The sequence below is a fragment of the Protopterus annectens genome, chromosome 3.part0, assembly GCF_019279795.1.
Source record: "Protopterus annectens isolate FY-2018-M chromosome 3.part0, PAN1.0, whole genome shotgun sequence".
Classification (NCBI taxonomy): Eukaryota; Metazoa; Chordata; order Ceratodontiformes; family Protopteridae; genus Protopterus; species Protopterus annectens.
The window spans coordinates 226,002,128-226,029,380 of record NC_056731.1 but is presented as its reverse complement, the minus strand read 5'-3'; the positions used below and the strand labels follow the sequence as shown (position 1 = coordinate 226,029,380).

The window sequence follows — 27,253 nt, the reverse complement described above, 5'->3', positions numbered from 1 at the left end:
GCGATTCAGAGAGGTCAGTTGACTTAAGCATGACAGCTTTCAATGAACTTATGCAAATGAAGACTTAATGGTATTTAAATAAGAAATGGTTTAGAACTTCTTATATACATGAGCTTTTTTCCTCCCGGTTAGGAATTCATAGTTGTTTCTTGACCTTTAGACTGTTACTTCTCCACATATTCCCTTGATGACTGTTGGACCAAGTTACTCCTCAACTTTCTTTTTTTACTGTGTCCCAACAGATAACAATCTTAGTCCTTTTTAACATTTCCACATATACTGCTCCTTCTCATCCCTTTTATATTCTGAATTGCCTGCCTCTATAGCATCTCAAACACTGGCAAACTTTTTTCTATATGGTCTCCAAAGCTATATATATAATATTTCAGTTGTAACCTCACCCATGACTTGTAGAGCAGGAAATTACTTCATTGTCCCCAATGTCTGCACCCTTGGAACTGCTACCCAGCATCCTAATGGCCTTGGCTGTTGCCTGTTTGCTTAATTTAAGGCAGTGTATTGCTGTATTTATAAACCTTTCCAAGTTGTTTGTCTCTTCTGTGGCTTTGAGTTACACCATTCAAAGCTTGTATACAATCCCAGGGTTATTTCTTATTTTTTCCTAAGCGCAATACTTTGCATTTGTCAGCACTGAACATCACTCAGCCCATTCTGATAGCTTACACTAATCATGTTTGCCCTTTTGTACGCTGTATCTTTCTCTGTTTTTGTGGCATCTTGTTTGATGTCACTGGCAAGGATATTGAAGAGCTCTCAGTGAGGTGCCATCATGCATTTTTTTAAAGTAAGAAAACTGTCTGCCTTTAAAAAGTGGAGTGTTTACATAGCAACTCCTCAGAATGAACTGGGCCACCTTATGATACATTTGAATGTAGCTCACTGAAAAGAATCCAGGAGTTAGTATTAAATATAAGAAGATGAAAAAAATTGGCATATGCAGAGTACTTTTACACACAAAGCTATCAGTGTGGTCCGTGTCCATAAGGAAGACTTGCTGGTCTCTGTTACTGTATTTAACTTTTTTAACAAGGTATTAACTGTTACCAATTCTGTGCTCAGAATTTTTTTATATTTTTGTCTTCTGTTTCTCTAATATTTGCTTGTTATACTCAAAGCTATGATACAATTTTGTATTTTTATTTTACGTCCCAGCTCCCAGGATGAGTCTATAAATAGTCCAAAGAGACCGGTGTTCTATGAAAGTTAACAAATTTAAATTAATAAATATATAATATATTTGGAATCTGGTGATACAAATGGATGTGCTATCAGATTAAGTCTAAAAGAAATACATTAATCAACTCGAAGTACAACATGTCTTGCTCACCAGAGACAAGCCACTGTACACACAAATATGGTCCTAGTTTATAAGCATTCATTTCTTTGTGAGAAATGATACCATATATGGTTATATTTGTTCAGGAATGAAGCTTGTTTACCTGAGAGGTCTATAACCTCAAGTTATTGGATCCTTTCAAAGTAACTACGTTACAGGTGCATTATATGGCACAAACAATAGGAGACCACCGATAGTTTGCTGAATACTCTGATGTAATGGAAAGAAAAAAAATCGTTTTTTGTCACAGAAAACTCTTGTTATAAAGAAAGTAAGGAGATGTGTCTTCAGCATCCAAACAGTAGCACATATGTGTAAGGTATATAGCTTTTCTGTTACTAGCCTACATTTGTTAGCTGGAATGAATCCTAATTGATCTGAGAGCACCAGTCCTGTCATGTATACCAGTGCTGCATGTTCTAATACATAACATTTCTGGATAACCATTATGCTGTATTTATGAACATTGTATTCTACTGTAACTTGTAGATTCTCAGAGGCCTTGACTTGACAATTCAGAGTGGGAAGACAATTGCCCTTGTTGGTTCCAGTGGTTGCGGAAAAAGCACTACAGTTCAGCTGATTCAGAGATTTTATGATCCACTACAAGGGGAGGTAATTTTATGAACTTAATAGCATATCATCAATTAGCACAGTTTCATCAGAAATTCGTTTGCTTTCATTTTGGTGTATGCTTACTACAAAAGTGCATCATTAAAATGTGACATCTGTAGTACTTGTTCCATTCTGAGTGGTTCTCTCTTTGTTTTTTGGCTCCTTATGTTGCATGAACATTTTGTATTCTGAGGTGCAGTTAATTTTTCGTGTGTGTGCGTGTGTGTGTGTGTGTGTGTGTGTGTGTGTGTGTGTGTGTGTGTGTGTGTGTGTGTATATGCATCTCATTACATCCAGTCTTTAGTGCCAGAAACCCGCTGAATTAAGTTAAACAGCAGTGAATGTGAAAGATCAAATGAAGGAGATCAATTGATCGAACATGACAGTTGACTGCTTTCTTTTTTATTTTAGCATTACAAAAATTTCTTATATTTAAAAGGTTCAGTAAAAAAATCACAAGTTAATTAAGATTGATGAAAACTGCAGGAGAAAAATTATAATAATTTTTTTGTGGTTGCATCGTTGCCACTTTAAACCTCACAACTTGTAACCACTTAACAGGTATATAAAGTAATGTAATTGTGATAAACAGAAGTGCACATTGAGTCTGAAATGCTGTCTAATTATGTTTATTTGTAAATTCTGTTTTTCTTGTTGCATTTGCCTTAGCTAAGAGAATTTTACAATTACAACCCCCTTATATGTAAAAATCCTTTTTTATCTTTCCAAACAACAGGATCATCTTGTACACTAACCCCCTTCTTTATGCCTGAAATAATTACATTGGTGGTCCTTAATCGAGCTATTCAGTTGCCAGAGATTTTTCTTTCCCAAAACAAGGAGAGAAGGTTGTGCATCCCCTAAGGGAATTACTGCAGAATGCCCTCACTTGAACATCTGCAGTTATGGTAAATTAACTGCAGTGCTGTTCTTTCCACCCGCATCACTGAAATAGCTCACATCTACAGTTAAGTAAGGGTATGCAAGAAATTTAGAAAGCTGAGAGACTTACATTGATCATCAGGAGAGAACTGTATGTTGTGATGTGAAAATTACTAAATGTAATCTAAGTTTTGCTGCAGATGCTGGTCCACCAGTTCTGCTTGTCATACAGTAAACATAGCAGCTTAGAAACAAAGGGTTGTCATTGTAGCCACTAAGATCTCCATGCAGACAGACACAACTTTCTTGGAGCTAGTATGTTAAATTCTGTAGTTGCATTCAAGAGTGTCCCTTTCTACATAAAAAGTTCTTAACCAGACTCCACAATGTTCTATTTTTATGCATGAGAACATTTTAAACCTTGCAAGCTATGAACTTGTGTCAGAGCCTTAATAAGTAATACATTACAAACACTAGTAAAATCATGCTCAGTAACAAAAGTGATTATAAACAAGAATCTATTGTAATAAATAAGTCAGGGTTGTGCTGTCTCTAAGCCTCTATCAATATTGTTTATATTATAGGTTCAATATTTTTTAAATATAAATTCAAATTTCTTACTAAGTTTACCACAAGGACGCCATCAATGCTCAGCCTCACCCCCCAGTACCAATGACAGATTAGCACTGTCCCCAGCAAGCAGATTTTCCTCACATATCCCTTGTGAAATTTTTAAATTACACATACAGTCATCTAGACGTTTTTTAAACTTTGTTAGATGTGTAAAGGCAGCCTTCGTATGAGTAGCAGTAAACTTCTCTTCCTTTGAAGCTCACAATTCCTTGAAAATGCACTGAAACTTGCAATTCCTTGAAAATACACTGAAACTCGTAATTCCTTGAAAATACACTGAAACTCGTATGCTTTGAACAGTTTGGTAGTTTGTGTAGATGATTCAGGCTCTTGTCTCCTGTAAGCATGGTACAGGGTTTGAGCCTGAGTAAATTAACTATCCTGCCATTCCTAACTAGGGCATTATATACACAGACACCTTCCTTGCTAATGGTACATTTGTTTGTTTTGTCTGTAGGCAGAAGAAGCAAGAAGCAGGCATAAATCCCATGTATTCTAGACAGGAACATCTTGTGTTTAAATTCTGGATGTGGAAAAGAAGAAAACAGCAGGCTGATGCAAAGATGCAGACAGCATTCTTAAAGAAGAATGAATGTCCTCAAAGAAGGCATACATACAATTTATTTTAATTAAAAAGTAAATGTTGTGGCAGCCCCCAGCCAGTGGGACCCACCCAGCCAGTGTGCCCTAGGCACTGCCAAGTTTGCCTAGTGCTAAATCCAGCTGTGTTCCTGGGGTGTCTTCTAGTACTAGTACTACAGTTCAAAGAGTTTTTCTCACACAGGAAAATTGTGAGTTGCTAGTGTGAGTTGCTAGTGTGAGTGTGAGTGTGTATGTATATATCTGTATATATATATATATATATATATATATATATATATATATATATATATATATATATATATATATTCCTGAATTTTTTCACTCAGATCAAGGCTTCAGCAAGGGAATTTTTCAGGATATTAGGATTTATGACAGCCATGATATTCATGAATCCTCTATCCATAGTCCACCTGAGAAAAAAAAATCAGTGATTCCTAAAATCAGCATGGTCTCAAATCAATGTCCACTGGCATTCCAGATACCCGTTTTAAGATTTGTGAAAAGGGAACACCTTGGGTGGAAATACCAGCATTAGATGAATCCAGGTCTCACATTTTCCCTTCCAGCTCCAGCACAGTTATTAACTACAGACACCTGAGACTTTGTTTGGAGATCTGTGTCTATGGGAGTAAAAGTGCAGGAACTTTGGAATGAAATGGGCAGACCAAAACACATAAATGTAAAAACGATATTGGTAATAAATGCTTTCGATTCTCTCAGTCATCTATGGATCCAGGGAACAAAGGGATTACTGACAACACTGCAGTTATCTGGCACATAAACAAATCGGGGTAACTAGATCTTACCCTCCGTACAGACTAGCCATGGTAGCCTGACCTTCAGCTTTTCAGCACATTCTGACTCTACAGCCATCTTGTATCCCATCAGAGCAAATTTTGTGCAGACAAGCTGAGCATGACTAAGGCAGCCATCATAAACGAAGACTGAGTCGGGGAGTCTTTCAGGAATTAATCCAGCTGTAATGAGTACCTCAGATAGATTTGCCTCCATTCACAGAAATCAGTTGGAGAACTTCTGCTCTGGGACTCCATGGAAAAAGGCCTAGAAAACAGATTCATTTTTTCCTTGTGCAGAAATGTCTCTGTATGTTTCCCATGCTTTCCACTGATATCCAGGGTCATTCTGAAGATTCAGAAGAACGTTCCTCAGGTCATTGTGTTGATTCACGTCTGTCCCTGGAAACAGTGGTTCCCTCCTTCTTTTGGAAATGTCTAAGGCCATTAATCCCTACGTCACTCTGCCAACTGGCTTACTGACTGAACCCACACTGTAAAAGTAGCTGACTCCAAATCCAGCTCCAGACAAGTGACAAGTGGAGTACCTCTGGGTTCATTCCTGGGACCTCTCTTGTTTGGCATCTACTTCTCTGAAGTACAGGCCAACACTAAGGGACTCTGGCTAACAAAGTTCACAGATGACTGCAAACTGGGAGCCATTATTGAATCCCCAAATGATGTGGATACTCTACAAAAGGGCCTTACAGAAACAGATGCTAGGTGCCAGAGCCATGGGCTCAAGCTCAATGCCAATAAATGTATAGCTATCCCTTTTGGGAAAAAACATGTACCCGTGAATTACCACATAGGTGGCAGTACACTAAACACCGAAAGTGTGATAAGAGACATAGGGACCCAGGTGGACAGTGGTCTCACCTTCAATAACCACATCACCACAACAGTCAGGAAATCCTTCTATGTGGCACACCTCATCACTAAGGGCTTTTCATCCAGAAAAAAGGAGGTCATTGTCCCACTGTACTTATCCCTCATTAGACCCATTATAGAATACAATGCCCCATTTGGTATGTACCTCTCAAGACATCTGCAACAACTGGAAAGGCCGCAGAAATACCTCACTAAAAGAATCACAAGCCTAAAGCAGATGCCCTATGCTGACCGCCTTAAAAAACTCCAGCTATACTCTGTCGCATATAATCTACTCCGAGGCAATCTCTGCTAAACATACAAGACCATGTCAAAGCCAGAGCTTTTGGACATGCTACACTTAAAGAAATCCCAATCCCTTAGAGCCACACACTCCAGGGATCCAAACCTTGTTATTACAATAAATAAAGCATGCTGGAGGGATAGGTTCCTGATCCAGAGACTTCCCAGAATCTGAAATAGACTGCCCATACATGTAAAGCAGAGCGCCTCTTTGGCCCTGTTCAAAAGGAACCTTGATTGGATAGGAGAAAGGAAATTCATATCACATCAGTCGCACTGCTAGACAAGGGTCCAGGGAAGTAAATAGTGTGGGAAGAAATAGCCAGGGAATTGTTATGGCTAGGCTTGTATAGGCCCTAGGGTCAATAGCCTAGTACCAACCTATGAAGGGCAATTATTACAAGCTTCCTCACAGGCTGGACCTACTCGCATAGGACAGAAGGGGTGTTTTATAGTTGAATCAAGTGCAACTAACTGCCTGGATGATTGAAAATAGGTGCCTAAAAGGTATTAAAATTCTAAGGACATTCAGCAGGTATTAAAGGAGGCAAGAAAACCTGCCACTATGAAATCATATATTAGTAAATGGAAAATATTTTCTAGTCGGTGCCAAAATAAGAACCAGGACCTTTTTTAAGCCTAGTATTTCTGTGGCTTTGCAATATTCGTATGAGTTATTATCCTCTGGACTTTTTTACTCCACTTTCCAGGTTCATTTTTAACCATTTCAGTATGTTTACCCATAGATTGTCCCCTTTCAATGCATTGTAATGTTAAAATGTTTTTGAAAGAGGTGTTGCATACCATGCCTCCTAGAAAACAGGTGGTATCTTTACTTTGTTTTGAAAAAAAATAACTCCATTTGAACCAGCTCATCAAGCTGATTAGAGGATGTTGACATGGAAAACAGTTTTGTTAGTTGCTCTAAATTCTGCAGGAAGATTATCTGAGTTGCAAGCTCTTATGGTAGATCAACCATATCTCATTTTCCAGAAAAATGTGGTTTCCTTAAGAACTAGTCCTTCCTTTATACCTAAAGTGAGATCTGAATTTACTTTAAACCAAGTTATCCATTCCCCTGTTTTCTTTCCAGAACTTAAACATGAGGGAGAAAGGATTCTCCATACTCTGGATGTTTACAGACAACTCTGATATTATCTTGACAGACTAAAACTTTTACTAACTCTAAGCAGTTATTAATTTCTTATGAAGGTAAAAAAAGGATAGCCCATGTTGAAACAGGCACTCCAAATGATTGTCTCACGCTATTTCTTTTTGTTATACCCACCACAATAAGGCAATACCAGACAGGGTCAAGGCTCACTCTGCTAATTCATCTGAATTCATCTGTGGACTTTTGGAAAGGAGTGGATTCTAGTGGTTTAATACACGCAGCAACTTGGTACTGTATACATGTCTTTGCAAAGCACTACAAACTAGATCATTTTCTAGGACTAGAGCAGACTTTGCTAAGATCTATCTCCCAGGGATATATCTTCTATCTTCCTCCTCCCAGTCAGTATAAGTTACGGTAATCTACCCATATAACTAAGGCTACCGCAGCAGTGGTCAAGTGATGAACATATACAGCTGAATAAGTAAACTTGCCAAAAGAGTGGATGTTCGAATGCTGCAGTAGCTGTTCCTTCCCTAAATTCCCCTTATTTTAGTCTAACTGAAAACTGTGTCCCACCCAGGTGGAAAAATTCCATTATACCCCTTCACAATGGAGGTACTTCAACAGAGTTAGGAAAGCAATAGGTCTGTAGTTTATCACCCCTCTCTAAAATCCTTGAGAAATGTATTCACTCTCAACTTATGAAATATAACCAAAAACAACCTCCTCTCCAACATCCAACATGGTTTCAGGCCCAACTACAGTATTGCTACTGCTTCACCAACATAGTAAACCAATACAGAAATAAGGGCAACTTTGTTTTCTCACATTTCCTTGACACAGTGCTCCAACAAAAAGATCCTCTCTGAACTTGCAACACTAGGTGTCACTTACCCCTCCCTCTTCTGGTTTCTCAGTTATTTATGCAATCATCAGCAGGCAACTAAATGGCAATAAAACATTTCAGCATTTCAACCAATATCTGTTGGTGTTCCCCAAGAGTCAGTGGTCATCCCCCTTCTATTTAATATTTTCATTAATAAACTTCATACTCCTACAACACTTGCCACTCTCATACAATATGTCAATGATTCAACTCTTATCTGCTCTGCCCCATCCATAACAAAATTACAGGAACTCACTCAAAAGTCATTCACTGACATTGAAATATGGCTAAAAATACCCTAATGCCAAAAAAAAAAAAAAACTTGCATGATTTACTCTAAAACAACACCCTAACCAGAAACACATATTTCATATTACTTCAAGTAGTAACACAAAAATAGACACACTAAACTGCTCAGAGTTATAAGAGATGACAACCTCAAACTTGATCACCACATACTTCATTCCATCAAGAAACACCCAAAACTCACTGTCTCTATAGGGCTAAACAATACTTGACAGATCAAGCAAGCATTATCTTAGCAGCAACCTACCTCCTTCCTTCTTTATTATGTGCTTCCCCATTCTTACAAATATCAACACTACGTGCAAATCTAAACTAGCCTACTGCTACTATAAAATAGCTAAATTTGCAACCATCCAACCATATAAAACACACCACTGCCTTGCTTTAAAACAATTAAACTGGCTTGAACTCCCAAACCAGTTGACATACTCGCAACTAATCATTGCCCACAACATGTTGTACACTCAAGACAAATATTCAGCATCACAAAATACTCTGCTGTACACTTCACCCACTAGAGACCTTTGCTCTAGCAATGAACTCTCACTATGGATCAGTAAGACATTCAACACTGCTGGAGACTCTCTCTACTCCCATTATGTGTCAAAACCCTGGAGCTGATAGAAAACTTAAATCGTTTTAAAACTTTGCTTAAACAGCACCTATGCCAAAAATGGCTCTGTTCTTGTTCACCTGGCTAGCTTTACTCTGATTACTTTTCTCTAACTCTTACAGCCACTTTGCTTCTCAGTTTTTTTTAACTTTATCTCTCATACAGCACTTATTTTCTGAACTCTTACTTTTTCACCTTCTCAAACACCCCCACCTCTGACTACAATTTTTTTCTATGTCCATCTATCTTCCTGCTCATTAACATAACTTTCAGATCTCTCATCATTTTTAAGCTACATTCTTCTTGTCTGTCTGTAAATTATTACTAAACTCAAAAATACCCCAGTCTGATCTTTTCCCTGCAGTGTTCATGCTATAAATACATTAATTGTTAATGTATGTTATTTCTATTCAATAATTAGCCAATTTATTGTTAATTTCTCTCATTTTTTTTTCTTGTGTTCAAATGTTATGTTCATGTAAGTACTATTTAAAAATATTTAAAAATCATGTAAATAAGCAAATGTATAGAGGTTTTAACCCTGCAATTACAAATGTACATCACGTATAACTTAAATGTGGAGGTTTTCTCCCTGGGCCTCCACTGAAAATGGGTTTTACCCAGTCTGACTTTTCCCGGTCAACAAAGACTGAGGAATGATCTTTTCAAGGCCCTAAACTCCCTATCTCTGTTGACATGAAAGCTCTGAAGGGCTTGGCACCCAAAATACTCTTTCTTCAGCTCTGCTGTAGCTGATTAACAGTTTAGATGCATGGACGGTGTCCTTAAAGGAAAACTCCTCCTTAGAACTAAAAAAAAATGTATTTTTCAAAGTTATTTTAACATCTCAATCTCTCTAACACCCTCTATTAGAATTTTAATATATTTTCTGCAAAATGGCTGTCAATGAAGCTTGACACAGCGACATAATCTTATTTTTCTTCAGACCTTTCTTTTTCCCATAATCCATTTGAAATCTGCTTTATATGAGTCATGCTAGACATAAGGAAGTAGTGCTGTATTCCCATTCCATTGAAATATAATGGTATTAGTGTCAGTCACTCTCATCTTACATACTGTCTGTTAACAGGACTGCTTCTTTTATTTCTCAAATGGCCCTCATGTGTGTGTCTCAGGGCTTGTTTTACAGTATGCCAAAGAATGATACAGCTGCAACCAAAACAGTTGTTAAATTGAAAGCCTTTGTTCAAAGTAACTTTTTGTAGTCCAAGATGAATTGACAGTCCCTACCCATATACTTTGGTAAATGTGCTGATACTTTACAAGAAAAAAATATTTTCTGATTTTTCTCTAAAGGTCACAGACATCTTTAATACTACAAGTCATCTTAAAATGTACAGTATATGAAACAAATATTTAAAGTTTAAAGCTTAGCATTTCAATGCTGTGATGCTGCTTATATAAATTTGTCAAAATAGGTGACAACTGCCTTTGAACCACTGACTGATTTAATTGCTCTGCTTTCCTATGAAAGGCATGTTAACATTAAAAGTTGCTGTGAATCAGGGTAAGTTCTCTTCCTCTCTGCAATAAAGACAATGGAAAACTGTTTCACACTTCTCTGCCTTGTTTATAGCAGCCTGAGGTCCTGACTACAGATTTCTCTGTGTCTGTCGCATGTCATGCGAGTGTAGACCAATTCCTCTGCAACTCATGTGAAGTTAAAGTTAAAATAAAGTGGGTGATCTTTCACTTCCTTTGGTATCAAATCGAGGAAATGAAAGTTTTATAAAGCACAAGCAGGTTTCAGGTGCCTACACAGTACTGGAATCGTATTGTAGGGAGAAAAGTAACCTAAGAGTTAAGTTAAACTGTAGGAGAAGGTGGAGTTTTCCTTTGGAAGTTGGTCAGCTGTGATATTCTTAGCAGGGTATAACCCCATATAGATAAAGGCTACTGCAGTAGTCATCATGTAATGTTACAGTAAATTTATATGTCCCTTTCAGATAAATGTATTTCATTGTACATGATAACCACTTATTGTTTTTATCTAAATACATTATAATTTGTACCCTTACCCAGAACTCTCATTATACATGGATTTTTTCATCCTGCTCATGCAAAGGCTGTGGTAGTCATATTATCACTGGCAAAAAAAGTTAATGGACATGTTCCAGTCACACGCGCACATGTGTGTGGGTTCCAGTCACGCACGCACATGTGGGGGGGGGGGGTATCTGTACCAATAACATTCAGGAAACACAGAAGCATCTAAAAGTGCAATACTATTCTAATGAAAACAAAAACAAACAAACAAAAAAAAAACTACACACTATCAAGTCACACAAAAGATTGTAAGAAACTTCCAATTCAACAGAAAAAAATAAAACACCATTTTCTGGCTGTATTCCATATACACATAGTACTCTAATAATCAACAGTGAGATTGCTACAACTCAGGAAAAAATACCCCCACCTTTTACATTGACCTGCCCCTAAGTATCTCTGGTTCAGGAAACAGCAACCGTAATGGTCCCAGGGGGACTGTGGTAAGAAAATGTGTAACTTTGTAAGCTTTTTTTTTTGTGAACAAAAAAAGGAAATGCTAGGACAAGAAATGCATAAAAATTGTAGTTAAAATGCAAAGTGTAACTTTTTGGACCTTCTCATGATGGACATAATTACTTGAATTAGCCACAAAACGGTTTGGAGACAGAATAACAGGGGTAATAAAATGCAATTACAGTATACTTTAAAGTAGCTGCTTGTCAGAAATCTAAAAGGGACCAGTCATTAATATATAAACAGTTAGGGGACATTCTATTGTTCCTCTGTGTGGGAAGGAAACTAATATAATGCAGTATAGTATAATTATGCTTGTTTCTGTGGCAAATGAAATTGTATAATTTGGTAACCCCTAGATTCCAGTACAGAAACAATGAGCTGGAATATAAATATTTGAATACCAAACCAGGGAGCAGTCTAGGTTTGTTGAAAATATTGAGGTGAACTCTTCCTTGTAAATTTATCTGCAATTTCTGCCTTGTTTAATTTTAGGAAATTAGAACATTAGGAATTCAGTACTCTTTAAGCTAGAGCTAGTTAAATGCATTTATTAAATTAAGATATACAAATATTCCTGTTTTATAACTGTTTTCTTTCATTGTGGACAGTTTTGATCTACGCATTGCTAATCTGCATCAGCACACACTAATTTATTGTTTAAGTAAAGTTTTATTTATTCAATTTTAAGCACTTGTGGCTGACATTTATTACTTGTGTATGTGTTTTCACTGCTATTTATTATCAGTGAAGAGAATATTGAGCAGTGTAAATTGACAAGTTCTGGTTTCCATTTCAAGTTAGACTTCTTGAGCCTACTACCAGTGAGATATTAATTTTTGTAACTTTTTATTTGGCAAGTAACTGGTATCTAGATCTAAAGACCCAGCTGGAGTTGTGGCAGTATTACCAGTGTAGGGAGAAAGCTGTGAGGTAGTCTAGAATTCTGCCAGCCTTTCCTGGAATTGTGTGTGAAAATAATTTTGTTTGTAGACAGTAGCCTTGGGTAAAGGGCAGAACAGTTACCTTGGGTAAGGGGTGGTGAATAATACACTGGCTCCACAGGGAGAGTTGGTAAGAAATGGGCCTGAGGTGCCAAGCCAACAACTTAAATTTGGAAGTGATCAGTGTGCAATCCTAGTCTGGGCACAGTTTTTGATAGCTCGTACAACAGTGTATATTCCCTTTATGTTCTTGGGTCAATATTGCATAAAATTAATTGATTACTGAATCAGATGTGTGTGTATTTCTTTACTTCAGTCTGTTGGGTGCAATTGGTTTCATGTGAGAGATTATCTCTGTGGTGGCTAACAAATCTAGTTGGGATAGCAGAGGAGATCCAATGACCATAGCCTCTGCCTCTGGCATATCCAGGTGTTGCACTGATTGACAACTGTCCCATGACAGTGATGCCATCTGTGACATTCACTTGGCAGTGGTAGGGTTGAAAGAGTTACAGTTACAAAGAGTAGAGTATTATTCTTTTTAAAGGAATGTAGTTATGTGGAGAAACTTGTTATAGCATCTTGCATTGTCAAAGGCAGGCAGTCAAATTTAGTGTTCACTGCAGTGTTATGCTGTCATGTAGCAAAGAGATGGGGGTGGGGGGCTTATACCCCGTTGAAAGTTTTAAAGCATTGCACCTCATAACCAACCTATTATGCAGTCTGATGAGTCAGTAGATTTCTAGTCAGCAAGAAGATCTTTATACATCTACCTGATAAGTTCCTACCCACATGAGCTGTGTGGAATGGCTTAGCCACAGTCTGACTGAATGGAGTTAATGGACACCCATCTTCAGCCTTTACATGCTGGTCTCGCAATTGTTAGAGAGAAGAATATAGGGGTTGATCTCATGTTGGCATGAATAAATCCTGTACCCAGCACCAACTAAGAGAGGATTTGTATCATGGGAGGGATTCCAAGGCAGGTGAGACCCCATATATCCCATTCACTAGGCATCACCCACAAGTTCCCTTAACAAAAGCATTTACCTGTTGCTTACCAGCCTCTAAACAAGAGACCCAAGACAGGAAAATGGACATGCCATCTAAAATTAGGGAAGTATCCTCTCCAAATGACAACTGCTCTTTACTTTGGCCGCCCTCTGGTCCCACACGTGCTTCATTACTCCGATTTGCAAGTTATTCATCACTCTTTCTTTGTATCCAATGGATATGTGTCTAAAGTAGTGGAGTAGTAGTTGTAAAAGCTTTGTGTTTGCTACTTAACCTTAAAAGACATATGTCTTATTACAGGGGTTTCATAGTTATCTGTGGAGATACTTTTCTAGCAGCCATCTAGAAGGGCTGTTCCCTTGCAAAGTGTAGCTGAACCCCCCCCCCCCCAGGTTGCAAATGTTAGTACCCACCTCCAGTTATCCAGCAGATTCAGTTGTGAAATAGATTACTTTTCAGCCATCAGCCCTTGGCTGAAATAGATGGTACCACTCCAGAAATCTTCAGTGAAGCAGTTCAGTGTCATGACTCCCTGTACTGCCTCCCCTTAGGACATATCTTAGTAGTCCTCACAGGTTTACCAGGCATATGTGTTGGGCTCCATCTGCACCTAGTCAACCCATTCATGCTGCAGTCATGTGATCCAGGGACTCTTGGCAGGTGAGAGACCTATATCCCATTTACTCCTGCATGGGAATTGCCCATACGTACAGCCACTCATGAAGAGAGTTGGGTGGTAGGGACCAGGCCATTCTTGCTGGTCCTGTGGGGTAGCATACCCTTCCCCCTTCAAGTGGAGCACCTCCTCTCTGCAGTGACTCTTCATAATTTCACTATAACTGCCCTCCAAGTGTTTTCCACAGTTAATAGTGCAAAGTCCCATAGCAGCAAATACTAAATAGAGTTCCACAGGTAGACACTCAGGGCTCCCACTTGATATCACCCATGAGGTCAGCCAGAGCTGTGTCCTCCCCCAGGTTGGGTAAGCAGCTGCTCACTCCCATGTCTGCCCTCCCAGCTCCTACAGGTGCCTGAGACACTATATAAATTCAGGTCACATGTGACGTAGTCAAGGCTTTTTCCCTGTATACCACAGAGTGGCTCCTGTTGGTAGATTCTTACTGTAACACAGAATTAAGGCCTACATGGACTGCAGCCTCTCCCTCCAAATGTTCTACAAATATTTTCATCACCGGGAGGTGGCCAATCATTCCTGGGGTGTACAAAGCTCTGGAGGGTTGGTCTGAATAGTTAATGATACCATAACAGTGATCCTAATATTTGAACTTCTGCTGTTCAAATAGTTACACTTAGTTGTGACTTCAGACCTAAAGACTCTACATATTTCTTTATAAAAGTAAGATTTTTCATTCATCTAAATAGTGTGTCATAGTAACACTGAAAACTGTTTTTATGAAAAACTCAAAATGCAGTTTCTCCTTTGAATCTATGGCCAAGACGATGTTACAGATGCTGAAATTTCCACTGAAGCTAGGAAAGCATTCTAAAGACATTGTGTAGCAAGCTTCCCCTGACAATTTCATGAAAATGTCAAACCACTGTAATGATACAACCCTTAAATAATCGAAACAATCAGTACTTACAGGGAGAGTCTTCAAGGGGTTAACATAATTTACATTTTTGTTTGGCCTTTCTTATTTTGTATGAACATTATCTGCCAGCATTATTATCACACAGACACCAGTCATCCATGGTTGAAAGTCTGTCATGCTTGTTCACCAAACAGAGTCAGTAATAGTACAGTCAAGCTTGAACTGTGCACCACTGTTGCAGAGTTTGTCAACTTTGTAATAATTTACCCTGGTAATGGGGGTAGCATTAGAACAGGGTCTCTTATCCCTTAGAGCACTTTCTACTGTACTGTTTTACCTAATACATTGGTATAGCTCCGCCATATTCTCTTGCTTTAAGAACTGAATGTGTGTTTCAGAACTTTTGATCTGCTTTACATCCTTTTTTTCGTATTCTGAGTTTTTAATTTAATTTCAGGCATGCTTTAGACTGTTTTACATGTCTGAGACCAGTGATGTAAATGGATCATCTTTTACTAAGCAAAATACTGACCTATCCAAATTAAATTTTGTGTAGCAATATTAATAATTTCATATAGATTTCACCAACTATAACATTTCTTCTTGCATTCACTTGGGATTTATGCTGCAAACATAACCAGAGTAACATCAAAAATACAACATTGTTAATGTAAAGCTCTTAATGTGGCAGTAGAAATGAACGAGAATGTCACTAGTTCTATTTCTTTGACAATGTGTGTATTGCTAGTAGTTGTTTTTGTCATTTACTGTTTCAGAAGGTGCACACTTATATGTCTTGAAGTTCAGCAACACTTTGCATCTTTCCTGAATTTATAATGACTATGGGTAAAATTTATAAGACATTCTTAGCTCTCTTTCAGGGAAAGAAATATGGAATATAGGCAATAGCATCTCATGCCCTGTGAGAGGTGAACTAGTTAAAGAAAAAAAGTAAATAATCTTATCTGCTAATAAGCTTAGGTTAGCTCAGAAGGGTACACTCACTCTGAAGTCCTGAATTTCAATACCTCAGTCTAAATGTACAAAACTGGGACTTTGAGCAAGTTAGTCACACATACTGTTCTCCTGGTTCACCCCAAAATGAGCCCTTTCTGCCTATTGGGCATACCTAATTAACAAACTTTAATTAAATGAAGGTTTCATTCTGAGATATCATGATATGTAAAAGAATGGATTTTCTCACTCTAGGATAGATTTATGCTTGTGTTTTAGTGACTTTTTAATTAATTTAACTTCTCAGTTGTATTATGCATTTCTTATTTCATCTGTTCTGTATATCCTAGGTAACTATTGATGGCCGTGATATTCGAACCCTTAATGTAAAGTGGCTTCGGGAACATGTAGGTGTTGTAAGTCAAGAACCAATACTGTTTGCTGCAACAATTGCTGAGAACATTCGCTATGGCCGAGATGATGTTACAGATGCTGAAATTGAGAAGGCCACAAAAGAAGCAAATGCCTATGACTTTATATCTCGTCTACCGGATGTGAGTTAAGCTGATGTCTTTCACACTTGATGCTATTGCAATGCTTTTTACTGGAAAGTCCACATTTTGTGTAGTTACATAGGTCGGCGATATCCAAAAGGGATGTCATTTTTTTCCCTCAAGCTTTACCCTTCATGCCAGGCATGCCATAGAATCCTTCAGCACACTTCAGTGAAGTACAAAGTCCTTGTACCCAAACCCAGTCCTGAAGATCAAACTATCTAACATATAGTGTCATAAAAACGCTTAAATTCATGCAACGAAACATTCCTGAAAATTACAGTTTGTCTAACAGGGTATATTCTGAGGGAAGCACCCTTATCTCCCATGTAGGGGATGTGCCCCTAAATTCCTACTGCTTACTCTCATCTGAGGTCATAAAACATCAGAGATTAGTGTAGTGTTGTGCTTCAGCAATGTGTGCTGGGGATTCAGCAAGGCTTCTTTCCCTGGAGACACTTTTATTCTTCATTCATCAGAACACCTTCATACCACTCACAACCTACCCCATCCTGCTGCTACTCACTGCTCAAGTTTAAATGCCAGTTAAGCCCTATTTGTAGAATGTGGATATCAACTTGCTGAATCCGAATTGCTTGCCTTGTAATAAGTAGGTAATTTTATTTGTGGTCTATAACTATAGAAGACCTCTGTCTCGGAACATGCACTGATTTTCTAGTAGGTGATATTTCCAGTGTTCATCATTCTCACTACTACAGAAGCTTTTGATTATTTGAATTGTATCCTGCCCAGGATATAACAACCAGCCAGTCTTCATAGAGTTCTCGCTCCCTCCTATATTTATACTCTCACTGCTGATTGACTAGCCCCTTGAAGGAAACTCAGAGTGTAGACACTTCAGGACTTCCTTGCTGCCTCAAAGAAAAGCAGCTCTAAGGATTCACAAGAGCAGAAACTGGCTACAGGCTTCATTCCTGGCAGATAAGCCCACGTAGGGGAAACTTTGCACAGAGAAAATATTGCATTTTTAAATATTTTTGTCATATATGTTTTTTTATTTTCTGAAGAATGCTGGTAATTTTATTAAAATCAGATGTTTCCTGTCAGAAACAGCTGTTTTTAGAAGGGGACTGTTTTTGTGAGAAAAATGTATTGCTTTGGAAACATTTTAAATGAAGGATTGAAAGATGGGGAAGTGTTTTTATGTACTTTAAAATGGTGTTTGAGTGTTTTGGTGCTCCTGCACACTTTATGACAAACTTAGCTTCATTATTTTACTTCTTCAGGTGTTTTGCCTGAAGGTGTTTAAGTATAAGGAATTGTATTTTAGGGCTAAACATGTGTTTTATGCTTGGTGCTCATGTTACTTTCTGACAACTTATCTTCATTTTATGTTTTCTCCCAGTACACTTTCTATGAAAGGGTGTAGAGTTTTGACAAGGTTTTTGTGTACTGCTTGTGTTTTTACTTTTGAATTTTGAGGGACTGTGAGGGGGAATATAAGTGAGCGTGCTACTTGTACACACTTGTCTGAAAACTTACCTTCCGACCAGCTCTTCCAAGCAGTGCTTATAAGCAATTGGGCTTCTTTCTTGACTACAGCATACATTCTTATGCCGGTCCTGTTTCTTCTCTCATTGTACCTGAAAAAACAGGATAGGAGCCCTTGGCTACACAATGGGTACAGACAGTGCCTCAGCTGCTGGTAGATGACTTTGCAGTGACCATTTGTTGTGCCTCAGACTAATCACATGTTTCTGTGGTATAGTCACTTCCTCTTTTATGAACCACTTATTAGCCTCGTCCTCTGCAGCTGTTCTGGTGTCCAATCCAGACGTGAGAGGCATGTCTGAGTCTGTGAGTTTCTCAAGAGTTTCTTCTCAGAGCGGCCAGGGAAAGAAACAACTTACCCAGGATGAAGTAACATCTCCCAGTCAGTCTCCTTCAGAGGATGCCCCTAGAAAAAATAGCCAAAAGTTAGACAATTCTCATCCAAAGACATTTTGTCTGTTAAGGATTATTTTCTTACCTTAGCCAGAACATTATTTCAGTCTTTCTATTCTAGAGAGCAGAAATCCATACCAGAAGACTAACTTGGTCAATATATTCCTAGGGCAAGCTCAACTTGCAAGGCCTCAACCTAGTCTGTGACATTAATAGAACTTGCTGGTGGGATAGATTTGTGTCCCAAAGACCCCCCCTTCTGTGGAATAGACTCCCTCTCCATGTCAAGCAGAGTACTTCACTAGACCTCTTTAAGAGGAACCTGGATGTCTGGATGGAAAACAGAAAATACAGCCGTGGGATCCCACCTGCGTCCCTGCTGGACAGGGGAAAGAGGTGCTGACTTTGTAGGAACATGAGTGAAATTCTTGGCTAGGCTTATAAGGGCCTCCTGGCCAACAGCCTAGTATCATCCTACGAACTAAACCAGCATTCCTTCCTCCTCCCCTCCTATCCATGCATCTATTTCTGTACTCTAGAATGGGTCTCACTCTAGAATGTGTCTCAGTCTTTTTGTTTGGCAACAGATTGTTTCAGACTCTTTGGTACTAAAATACTCAATCAGGAGGGTTGCATTTGGCTACAGATATACCACCTTTCAGGGAGAATTCCTCCCTACTCTCTGAACCAGTCAGAGTTTTTTTTTTCCTCAGGTTCTTTCAACATGCTTACCCAAAGGGTCATAGTACCATTGCCTTTAAATCAAAGAGAGAAGGGCTTTTACTCCAGAATTTTTCTGGTCTCAAAGAATGAGTTTTCCTAGAGACCAGTTCTGGATCTTTTCTTTCTCAATTGGTTTGTGAAAGTGCCAAAATTCAAAATGTTGGCTTTTCAGGGTCTGTTAAAACTCAGAAGAAGAATGATTAATATGTCAATATTAGACCTAAAAGATGCTTATGTTCCCATAGACCCAGGCTTTAAAAAAATGTATCAGGTTCTGTTTCTGGGTCACATTATCATTTCTCTGCATTACTACAGTTCCTGAGGTGTTTACAAAATGTTTACCTCCAGAGTACATCATTGCAGATTACAATGCATTGGCATTTTTCCTTTTTAGGCAACTTACTGATCTTTGTAGAGTCTTTTGACAGATCTCGGGAGATTGTAGCATGGGTTTTTTCACTCCTTACTACTCCAGGGTTCCAGATAAAGGTTCAGAAATCCTCCTTGACTCTTTCACACAGGAATGGGCTTTTAGACTGCTTCTAGAAATGTCTCTTCAAAGGCATTCTTAACACAGGAAAAGAAATTTGTACATGATAACTTTTCTGATTTTTCTCCAATTGCCTGAGATATCAGCCAGAGAATATCTCGGGAATCTAGGGTTCATGGGTACTAAAATTCTCTTGATTTCTCTTGCCATGGTATATGTCAGAAAAAAAACAGTAATTTAAAAAATAAAGACCAAGCATTCTCATCCTATGGGATTTTCAGATTCCAGTTTTGAGCTTTATCAAGAAAGAACTGCATTGGTGGAGGTAACAAGATGCCTCAGTATTTGTTCTGGTAGCAATTTTTATGTACCTGCTGTAAATTAAAAAAAAAATATTCCCTGGTTCAAAAAAATTGTGTATTTAAGCAGGTAAGTATCCACAGATTTGCTTTTAGAGGTGACCAGGAAACAGTGTATTACGTAGCTTGCAATTAAATAAGTGTAACAAGCAAAGCAAGTTCTACTACTTGTAATTCATTTACAGATTGCCAAGTTGTCTTACATAAGCCAACATATACTGAAGTTTATATAAATATGTTTCAGATTAAATAGGTTCATAGGTTCATAGGTAGATACTAGGCTATCTGCCCTAGGGCGTTTATAAGCCTAGCCAGAGTGTATTTGGCTTCTGCCTCCCTATTAGATTAGCCTACTGTGCCTCTGTAAAGTAGGTCACAGAAGGTACCCTTTTAAGATTAGTTTACTGTGCCTCTGTCTAGCAGGGACACAGAAGAGATCCCAGGGGTGAATTTGTGATTTCCCATCCACACGTCCAGATTTCGCTTGAAGAGGGTCAGCGAGGGGCTATGTCTAACATGAATTGGGATTCTATTCCAGAGTGAGGGGAGCCTCTGGGAAATTAATCTGTCCTTCCACCATGTCCTATTTATTTTTGTGCTGAGGTTTAGGTCCCTGGAGTGTGTAGCTCTAAGGGACTTGGATTTTTTAAGGTGGAGCATGTCCATTAATTCTGGGATTGACATGGCTTTGTACGTCAGGCATAGATCGCCTCTGAGTAGGTGGTAAGCAACTGAGCAGAGCTGGAGTTTCTTTAGTCGAGCTGCATAGGACATCTGTTTGTAGCCCATGATCCTCTTGGTGAGGTACTTTTGGGGTCTCTCCAGTTGCTGCAGGTGTTGGGTAAGGAACATCCCAAAAGGGGCATTGTATTAAATTATGGGCCTGATGAGTGATGAGTAGAGGGGCACAATGACCTCTCTTGATCTAGATGCGAACCCTTTCGTGATAAGGTGGACTATATAGAAGGTCTTTCTAACTACTTTGGCAACGTGATTATCAAAGGAGAGATTACTATCTACGTCGGTCCCCAAATCTCTAATTACTTCTTCTGTACTTAATGGATTACCACCTATGTGGTAATTTGTGGCCACCTTGTTTTTCCCAAAGGGGATGACTATGCACTTTTTAGCATTTAGCTTGAGGCCGCGGCTCTGGCACCAAGCATCCATCTCTGTGAGACCTTTTTGGAGGATGCTTGTGTCAGCTGGAGATTCAATTATGGCCCCCAGTTTGCAGTCATCTGCGAACTTTGTCAGCCATAATCCCCCCGTGTTAGCCTGAACCTCAGAGAAGTGTATACCGAACAAGAGAGGTCCCAGAACGGAGCCCTGTGGGACGCCACTTGTAACTGGTTTGGATTCGGACATGGCACCTGCAATTCTGACCATGTGGGTTCTATCTCTGAGCCAGTTTGCAACCCATCTTGTGATATAGTGGTTGATATTTAAGCTGGTAAGCTTATTTATTATGCCCGAGTGGGGTATTGTGTCGAAGGCTTTTGCAAGGTCCAGATAGGCTGTGTGGACTACCTTGCCCTCATCTATGGCTTTGGTAACTGTTTCAAAGAAATCATCTAGGTTTAAGAGGCAAGATCTGCCCTTAACAAAGCCGAATTGGATAGGGTCCAGTGTCTGGAGGCTCCCAATGTCTTTGTTTATGAGTTCCATGATAATATGCTCCATAGCTTTACAGATCAGACTAGTCAGGCTTATGGGGCGATAGTTTCCGGGGTCCATTGTGGCACCACCTTTGTGGAGTGGGACCACTGTAGCTGTACGCCATTCTTTGGGTACATATCCTGTAGTAAGGCTAAGTTTGAACAGTGACTTAATGTGAGAGTTCAGTTCTTCTTGGAGCTTGTGTAAGACACAGCCTGGGACACCGTCCGGTCCCATAGATGCTGTGTTTTTTGCTTTGGAGAGGGCAGCTTTCACCTGTGCATCTGTGATGTCAGGGAGGTTACATTCAGTTGGGATAGGCATTTGCTCCTTTGGGGGGGAAGGGGGGGGTTTGCACTGAATCTGTCTGCCAGGATGTTGGCTATCTCTGTAGGTTCGGTATATTTTGTACCGTTATGCAACAATTCAGGGCATATCTGGGAGTTTCCGCCCATGTTCCTGACATAACTAAAGAAGGCCTTGTGATTATCTTTAGTGTCTAGGGCAATTTTTCTTTCGAAACTGGCCTATGATTTTATGAGGGATCGAACTGTCTTGCTAATACTATCAGAGATGCCTTCCCTTTTGGGGATTTTGCTCTGTCATGTAGTAGCTTCCTCCTCTAAAAATGTTTTATTATATCTATGAAACTGAAACTCGTAATACTAGGCTTCTTAAATTAATTAGCTATCAGGAAAGTAAACCCAGTTAAATATGCCTTATGCAAAACCAGGTTGTGAATAATGACTGTTCTCTTTTCCTCAGAAATTGAATACAATGGTTGGTGAACGAGGAGCCCAGCTAAGTGGAGGACAGAAACAACGAATTGCTATTGCCCGTGCTTTGGTCAGAAATCCTAAGATTCTTCTTCTAGATGAAGCCACTTCTGCTTTGGATACACAAAGTGAATCTATAGTTCAAGCAGCACTTGATAAGGTATGGACTTTATAAATCGATTTGGTTTTACAGCTTTGCATGATACTGTTAAGGCAGCCTGCCCACATAACATTATATTTTTATAAGAAGCAAAAAAATATTTTCTAGGTTCTAGTCTCAGAAGTAGCTTAGTTTTCCATTTTGTGGGTTGCATTAATTTATGTCACCGTGAAGTACTATCTACAAGTGTCAGTAAACAAGAAGTGTGTGCATATGTGCATAAAAGAGAAAAAAATAAGTCCTAAGTATGGCTGTCAACATGTTAACTTTGGAATAATTTACAAAATGAATAGTAATCTGTGATAAAGGCTATTAATCAGGGGCACTTTTTAAAATCTGGAACTGTTTCAATCGACGGTTGATAAAACATGATTTGGAGTAATATGCATTTTATGAAGAATAAGAAGTCTTTAACTTCAGTATGTGGCACTGCTTATTTACCACAACTTTTACTGTTCTGCCACAAAATAAAAGATTTTAGGAAGAAAAGAGCAAGCATTTTATAGGTCATAGCAGATTACTGTGCTACCAACCCTAGCATTTTATAGGTCATAGCAGGTTACTGTGCTACTAACCCTAGCATTTTATAGGTCATAGCAGGTTACTGTGCTACCAACCCTAGCATTTTATAGGTCATAGCAGGTTACTGTGCTACCAACCCTAGGATTTTATAGGTCATAGCAGGTTACTGTGCTACCAGCCCTAGAATTTTATAGGTCATAGCAGGTTACTGTGCTACCAACCCTAGCATTTTATAGGTCATAGCAGGTTACAATGCTACCAACCCTAGCATTTTATAGGTCATAGCAGGTTACTGTGCTACCAACCCTAGCATTTTATAGGTCATAGCAGGTTACTATACTACCAACGTTAGCATTTTATAGGTCATAGCAGGTTACTATCCTACCAACCCTAGAGCATTTTTAAGCCTGGCCATGCTTGCTCCAATTTTCCAATTTATTAACGCCCATAGGCTAGAAAGGCTTTGGTACATGCCTGCACCTTAGGGCATCTACAAACTGCCCTGTCCATAAGAAACATAGGCAACAAGCAAAGGGTGAATTTGCAATTTCTAGTCTTTGGTCCAAATTGCTTTTGAACAGGCATAGGGAAGACCTCTGCTTCACATGAATGGGGAGTCTGTTCCAGGGAAGGAGTAACTGATGAATATACCTGTTACTCCAACATAGAATTCTAGTTCTGTTTGTTTTGCGAATGAATACCAGATTTATCAGGGCAGGATTGGAGAATGCCTTGTATGTTAGACATGTTAATTTGAGCTTAAATCAGGGACAGGCCTGTAAATCGGTTTGGTTAGTGTTTCCCTGGCCAGTCTTTTATTACAAGCACAGGTTTTACCTTCACTACAAGTATAAACCTTCAGCTGAACTCTAGATTTGAACCCTAGCCAAATAATAAGTAAATCATCATGACTGCACAGTGCTTTTGTGATTGTGATACTACCACACATGCACATTTTTTACAGTGGAAAATGGTCTGCATGCGTCCTTATAGACAGGGACCTTAGGAATTATGCACATTTGGCATAAAAGAAAGAACCACATGTTCATTCTAAGGGTTATTCCTGGAGGGACTGAATAAAATAATGGTCTCTTCTGAGTGTGAAAGATGTTATCCAGTCATTTTTTAAAGAATCAGATGTCCTTAGGAAGCATACAAGTTTCAGTCTCAAGCATTAACCATTGGGTGGTGATGAATTATAAAAGAGTGCATAACTTTCCCTAATCAGATCTGCTTTCACATCTGAGGTGAACAGCTGATCCATCGTGATTCATTAATTTGCCACGGTCCTTAGGCTTCAGTATTGCCAGTGTTAAATTCATTTTTTACTATTTTATTTAGCTTTTATTGTAAAAAATGTTGTTAGTGTTAGTGCTTTTACTAAAGGTTTCTCATTAGAAAGTTACCAGCAAGTGCTCTAGGGGCCATTAGGTTTCTCCAAAAAAGTTGTTTCCTCTAGTCTTTTTTTTGTTTAGGAAGGAGTCATGATTGTGATAATTCTGAGCACTGTATCAATTTTACTAACATTTAGCCATAAGGTCAAAGAATTTAAAAGGAGTTTTACAGATTACATAGTTAATTGCTTCGATTCCTTCTGGGAATTTTTCTGTCATTTCCCCCATTTTTTAGTTGTAAAACTACTTCAGTAACAAAATATGTGGCGAGTGAAACAATCCTCCGTCGTGAGACCTGAGACTCTGTCTAAACTAGGTCAGCAAAGTGCTGAAGTATGCGGAATGGCTAAAGCGAAACTTTTTTTCCAAAGAGTCATTTATAGAACAAATCTTTACATTATGTGGATGAATCAGCTATATTCTATAACACTACAAAAGCAACCTGGAATGTATTGTCATTTTTAGACTATGAACTGTTTGCTTTAACTGATGTAACTATAGCTAGTTAAGGATAGTATGACATAATACAAGTAACTTTAGCTATCTTACCATGTCCTTTAAGTGACAGCTGTCAGCCATAGATAAATGACTGCAGCTGCTAGACTTAACTAAAATTGTAAAAGAAGATGTACAAATGGAATATCTACAGGTGGATGATAGACCTCTACTAGCTTGAATTTCAGTTGCTTAGGGCATAAGATGTCAAGGAATTGAATGCCAGTCATAATTTTCCAAAAGAAGTCACTGCCAGTGTGATTTCTGAGTGCACACTGGCAGTGGTTGCTTTGTGAGAGATTCTCCTTTTGTCATGTTGATGTGACCATGTAGTCATAGGTAGCTGATATACGTAAGTCAAACGTTTCTTCCTTTTTGTGTTTAGGGCATTTCTGTTCACCATGATGTTTCGTGGCAAAGCTGTACAAATTGTTTGTGAATTGCAGCCTTGAAAAATTAACCAGACCTTGTAATATGCCTGCTTCTGCATAGAACAATATTTAAATGTACCTTACTATGTTTTTAAGCATCTTAAGGTTAGTGTTAAATAAAATCAAAAAATTCAATACACAGGAGGTTCAGATTCAAAGGTTTACTAGTGTACAACAGGAGGCAAAAAAACATACAAGTACAGAATTTTGTCTGACATGAAACAGGAAGCACACAATTTTATATAGGTTTAACATTTAGCTATGCCCACCTTACTGACGTGATATGTCACAGGGCATCTACATCACTTTAGCTTACAATTCTACATTCATTAAGTTTGTTGATGCTGTACATTTAAAAAAAAACTTTTCCTTTAGATACAATATGGCCTTGCTATCCAGCTGGTCAGTCATAATGTCTTTCTGTAAAGTTATTTATTCAAGGTTTCATATCAGTTCGAATACAATAGCAGTTTCAGTCTTTTAATGCATGTCTTTGTTCTGTTACACTTTTTCACACAGCTGCGTGATATCTAAGTAACACATATACAAGGCCATCTCATTCTTACAGGAAGAGCAGAAGATTTCATTATTTCACACATTTAATTTCCTGACCCAGCAGATAATCACTTGTGAAAAGCATAAACATTAAAACTTGCTAAGCTAGCATTCTGTCAGGGTCAGGGATCAGCTTTTGCTTCAAGCCACACTGCAGTTTCAAAACTACTTCACATTTAGACATGAATTAATTTTACTACTATATGATTAATAGAATAAAATGCATTATATACTACTTTGCTTTTAAACTAGCATTTCTCATGTATTCAAGTACACATTTTTCTAACATTTACCTCCTATTAATACTTTTTATTCTATTTTGAAGTATGCATAGTGTCATTTCATCTCCTAGCCTTTTCTGCTCAGGATTTTCAGCTAGGTGAGTCATTTAATCTATACTTCAGAGAAAGCGTCATCTGAAATCAATCTTTCAATTTCAATATCTTGGTAGAAAGTTTCAGTAACAGATACATCAACAAAATCTTTGATTAATCTTTTCATGCAGGGAATTCCACAGCAAACACATGCTCCTATTAGGAGTATACCCACACAAATGGCAATTAGAATGTTCCTTAGGATGGAACCCCACCCCCCAAATAGATTCTGGAAAAAGTCCATCAGTGGGTTTGGGCCTGGTTCAGTCATAGCTGATACTTGCTGAATTACCTCTAGGTGGTTATTTATCTTGTGATGATTGTCAGGAATGAAAGCACAGCATTCTTCTTTGATAAGCGTGCACGTACCACCTCTTGCTGCTAGGGTGAAGTCAAGAGCCATCCGATTTTGTAGCACAACAGTTCTCATTGCGTTCAGTTCATCAGTCACCAATTCTAGGGCAGAAAAAGTTGCATTACTCATTACTTTGAGAAGTTTCGTCAACTTCCTCAGCTCCCAGGTCGATTTGACTGCTCCAAAAGCTGGGAGTATTCCTGCCCAGGATATAACACTGTCATTCAAGTCCATATGAGTCAATTCACTTTTGTCTTTTACTGAATTATGGTCTTTCCAACCAGCTTCGATCTTCCCAACTGGATTCACAGGTTTCTTAACTGGACCTTCAGATTTTCAAGCTGTTTCCCTTACGTTTCGTATCTTACCCAAAGGTAATTCTGCAGTATGTCTTATTACCGGAACCAAGTAACCCAAAAAACAACTGCCGGACCAATTCTCAGGTAACCATTTATATGCCTTTTTCCCACAAATAAAATAACAGTTTTCTACTTTAGTGCTAATACGCATCAGCCCTGCGTGAAACATTTTTTG

At 38.6% G+C, this 27,253-nt stretch overlaps 1 protein-coding gene across 1 annotated transcript in view; it reads left to right on the top strand.

The window, feature by feature from the left end:
* Positions 1–27,253, top strand: part of LOC122796318 (ATP-dependent translocase ABCB1-like) — a 329,590-nt gene that overhangs the window by 140,253 nt on the left and 162,084 nt on the right. The window contains exons 13-15 of the mRNA XM_044064705.1: positions 1,847–1,972; positions 16,318–16,521; positions 22,423–22,593. Of these exons, the coding sequence (XP_043920640.1) occupies positions 1,847–1,972; positions 16,318–16,521; positions 22,423–22,593 (501 nt within the window). The remainder of the gene's footprint in view (positions 1–1,846; positions 1,973–16,317; positions 16,522–22,422; positions 22,594–27,253) is intronic.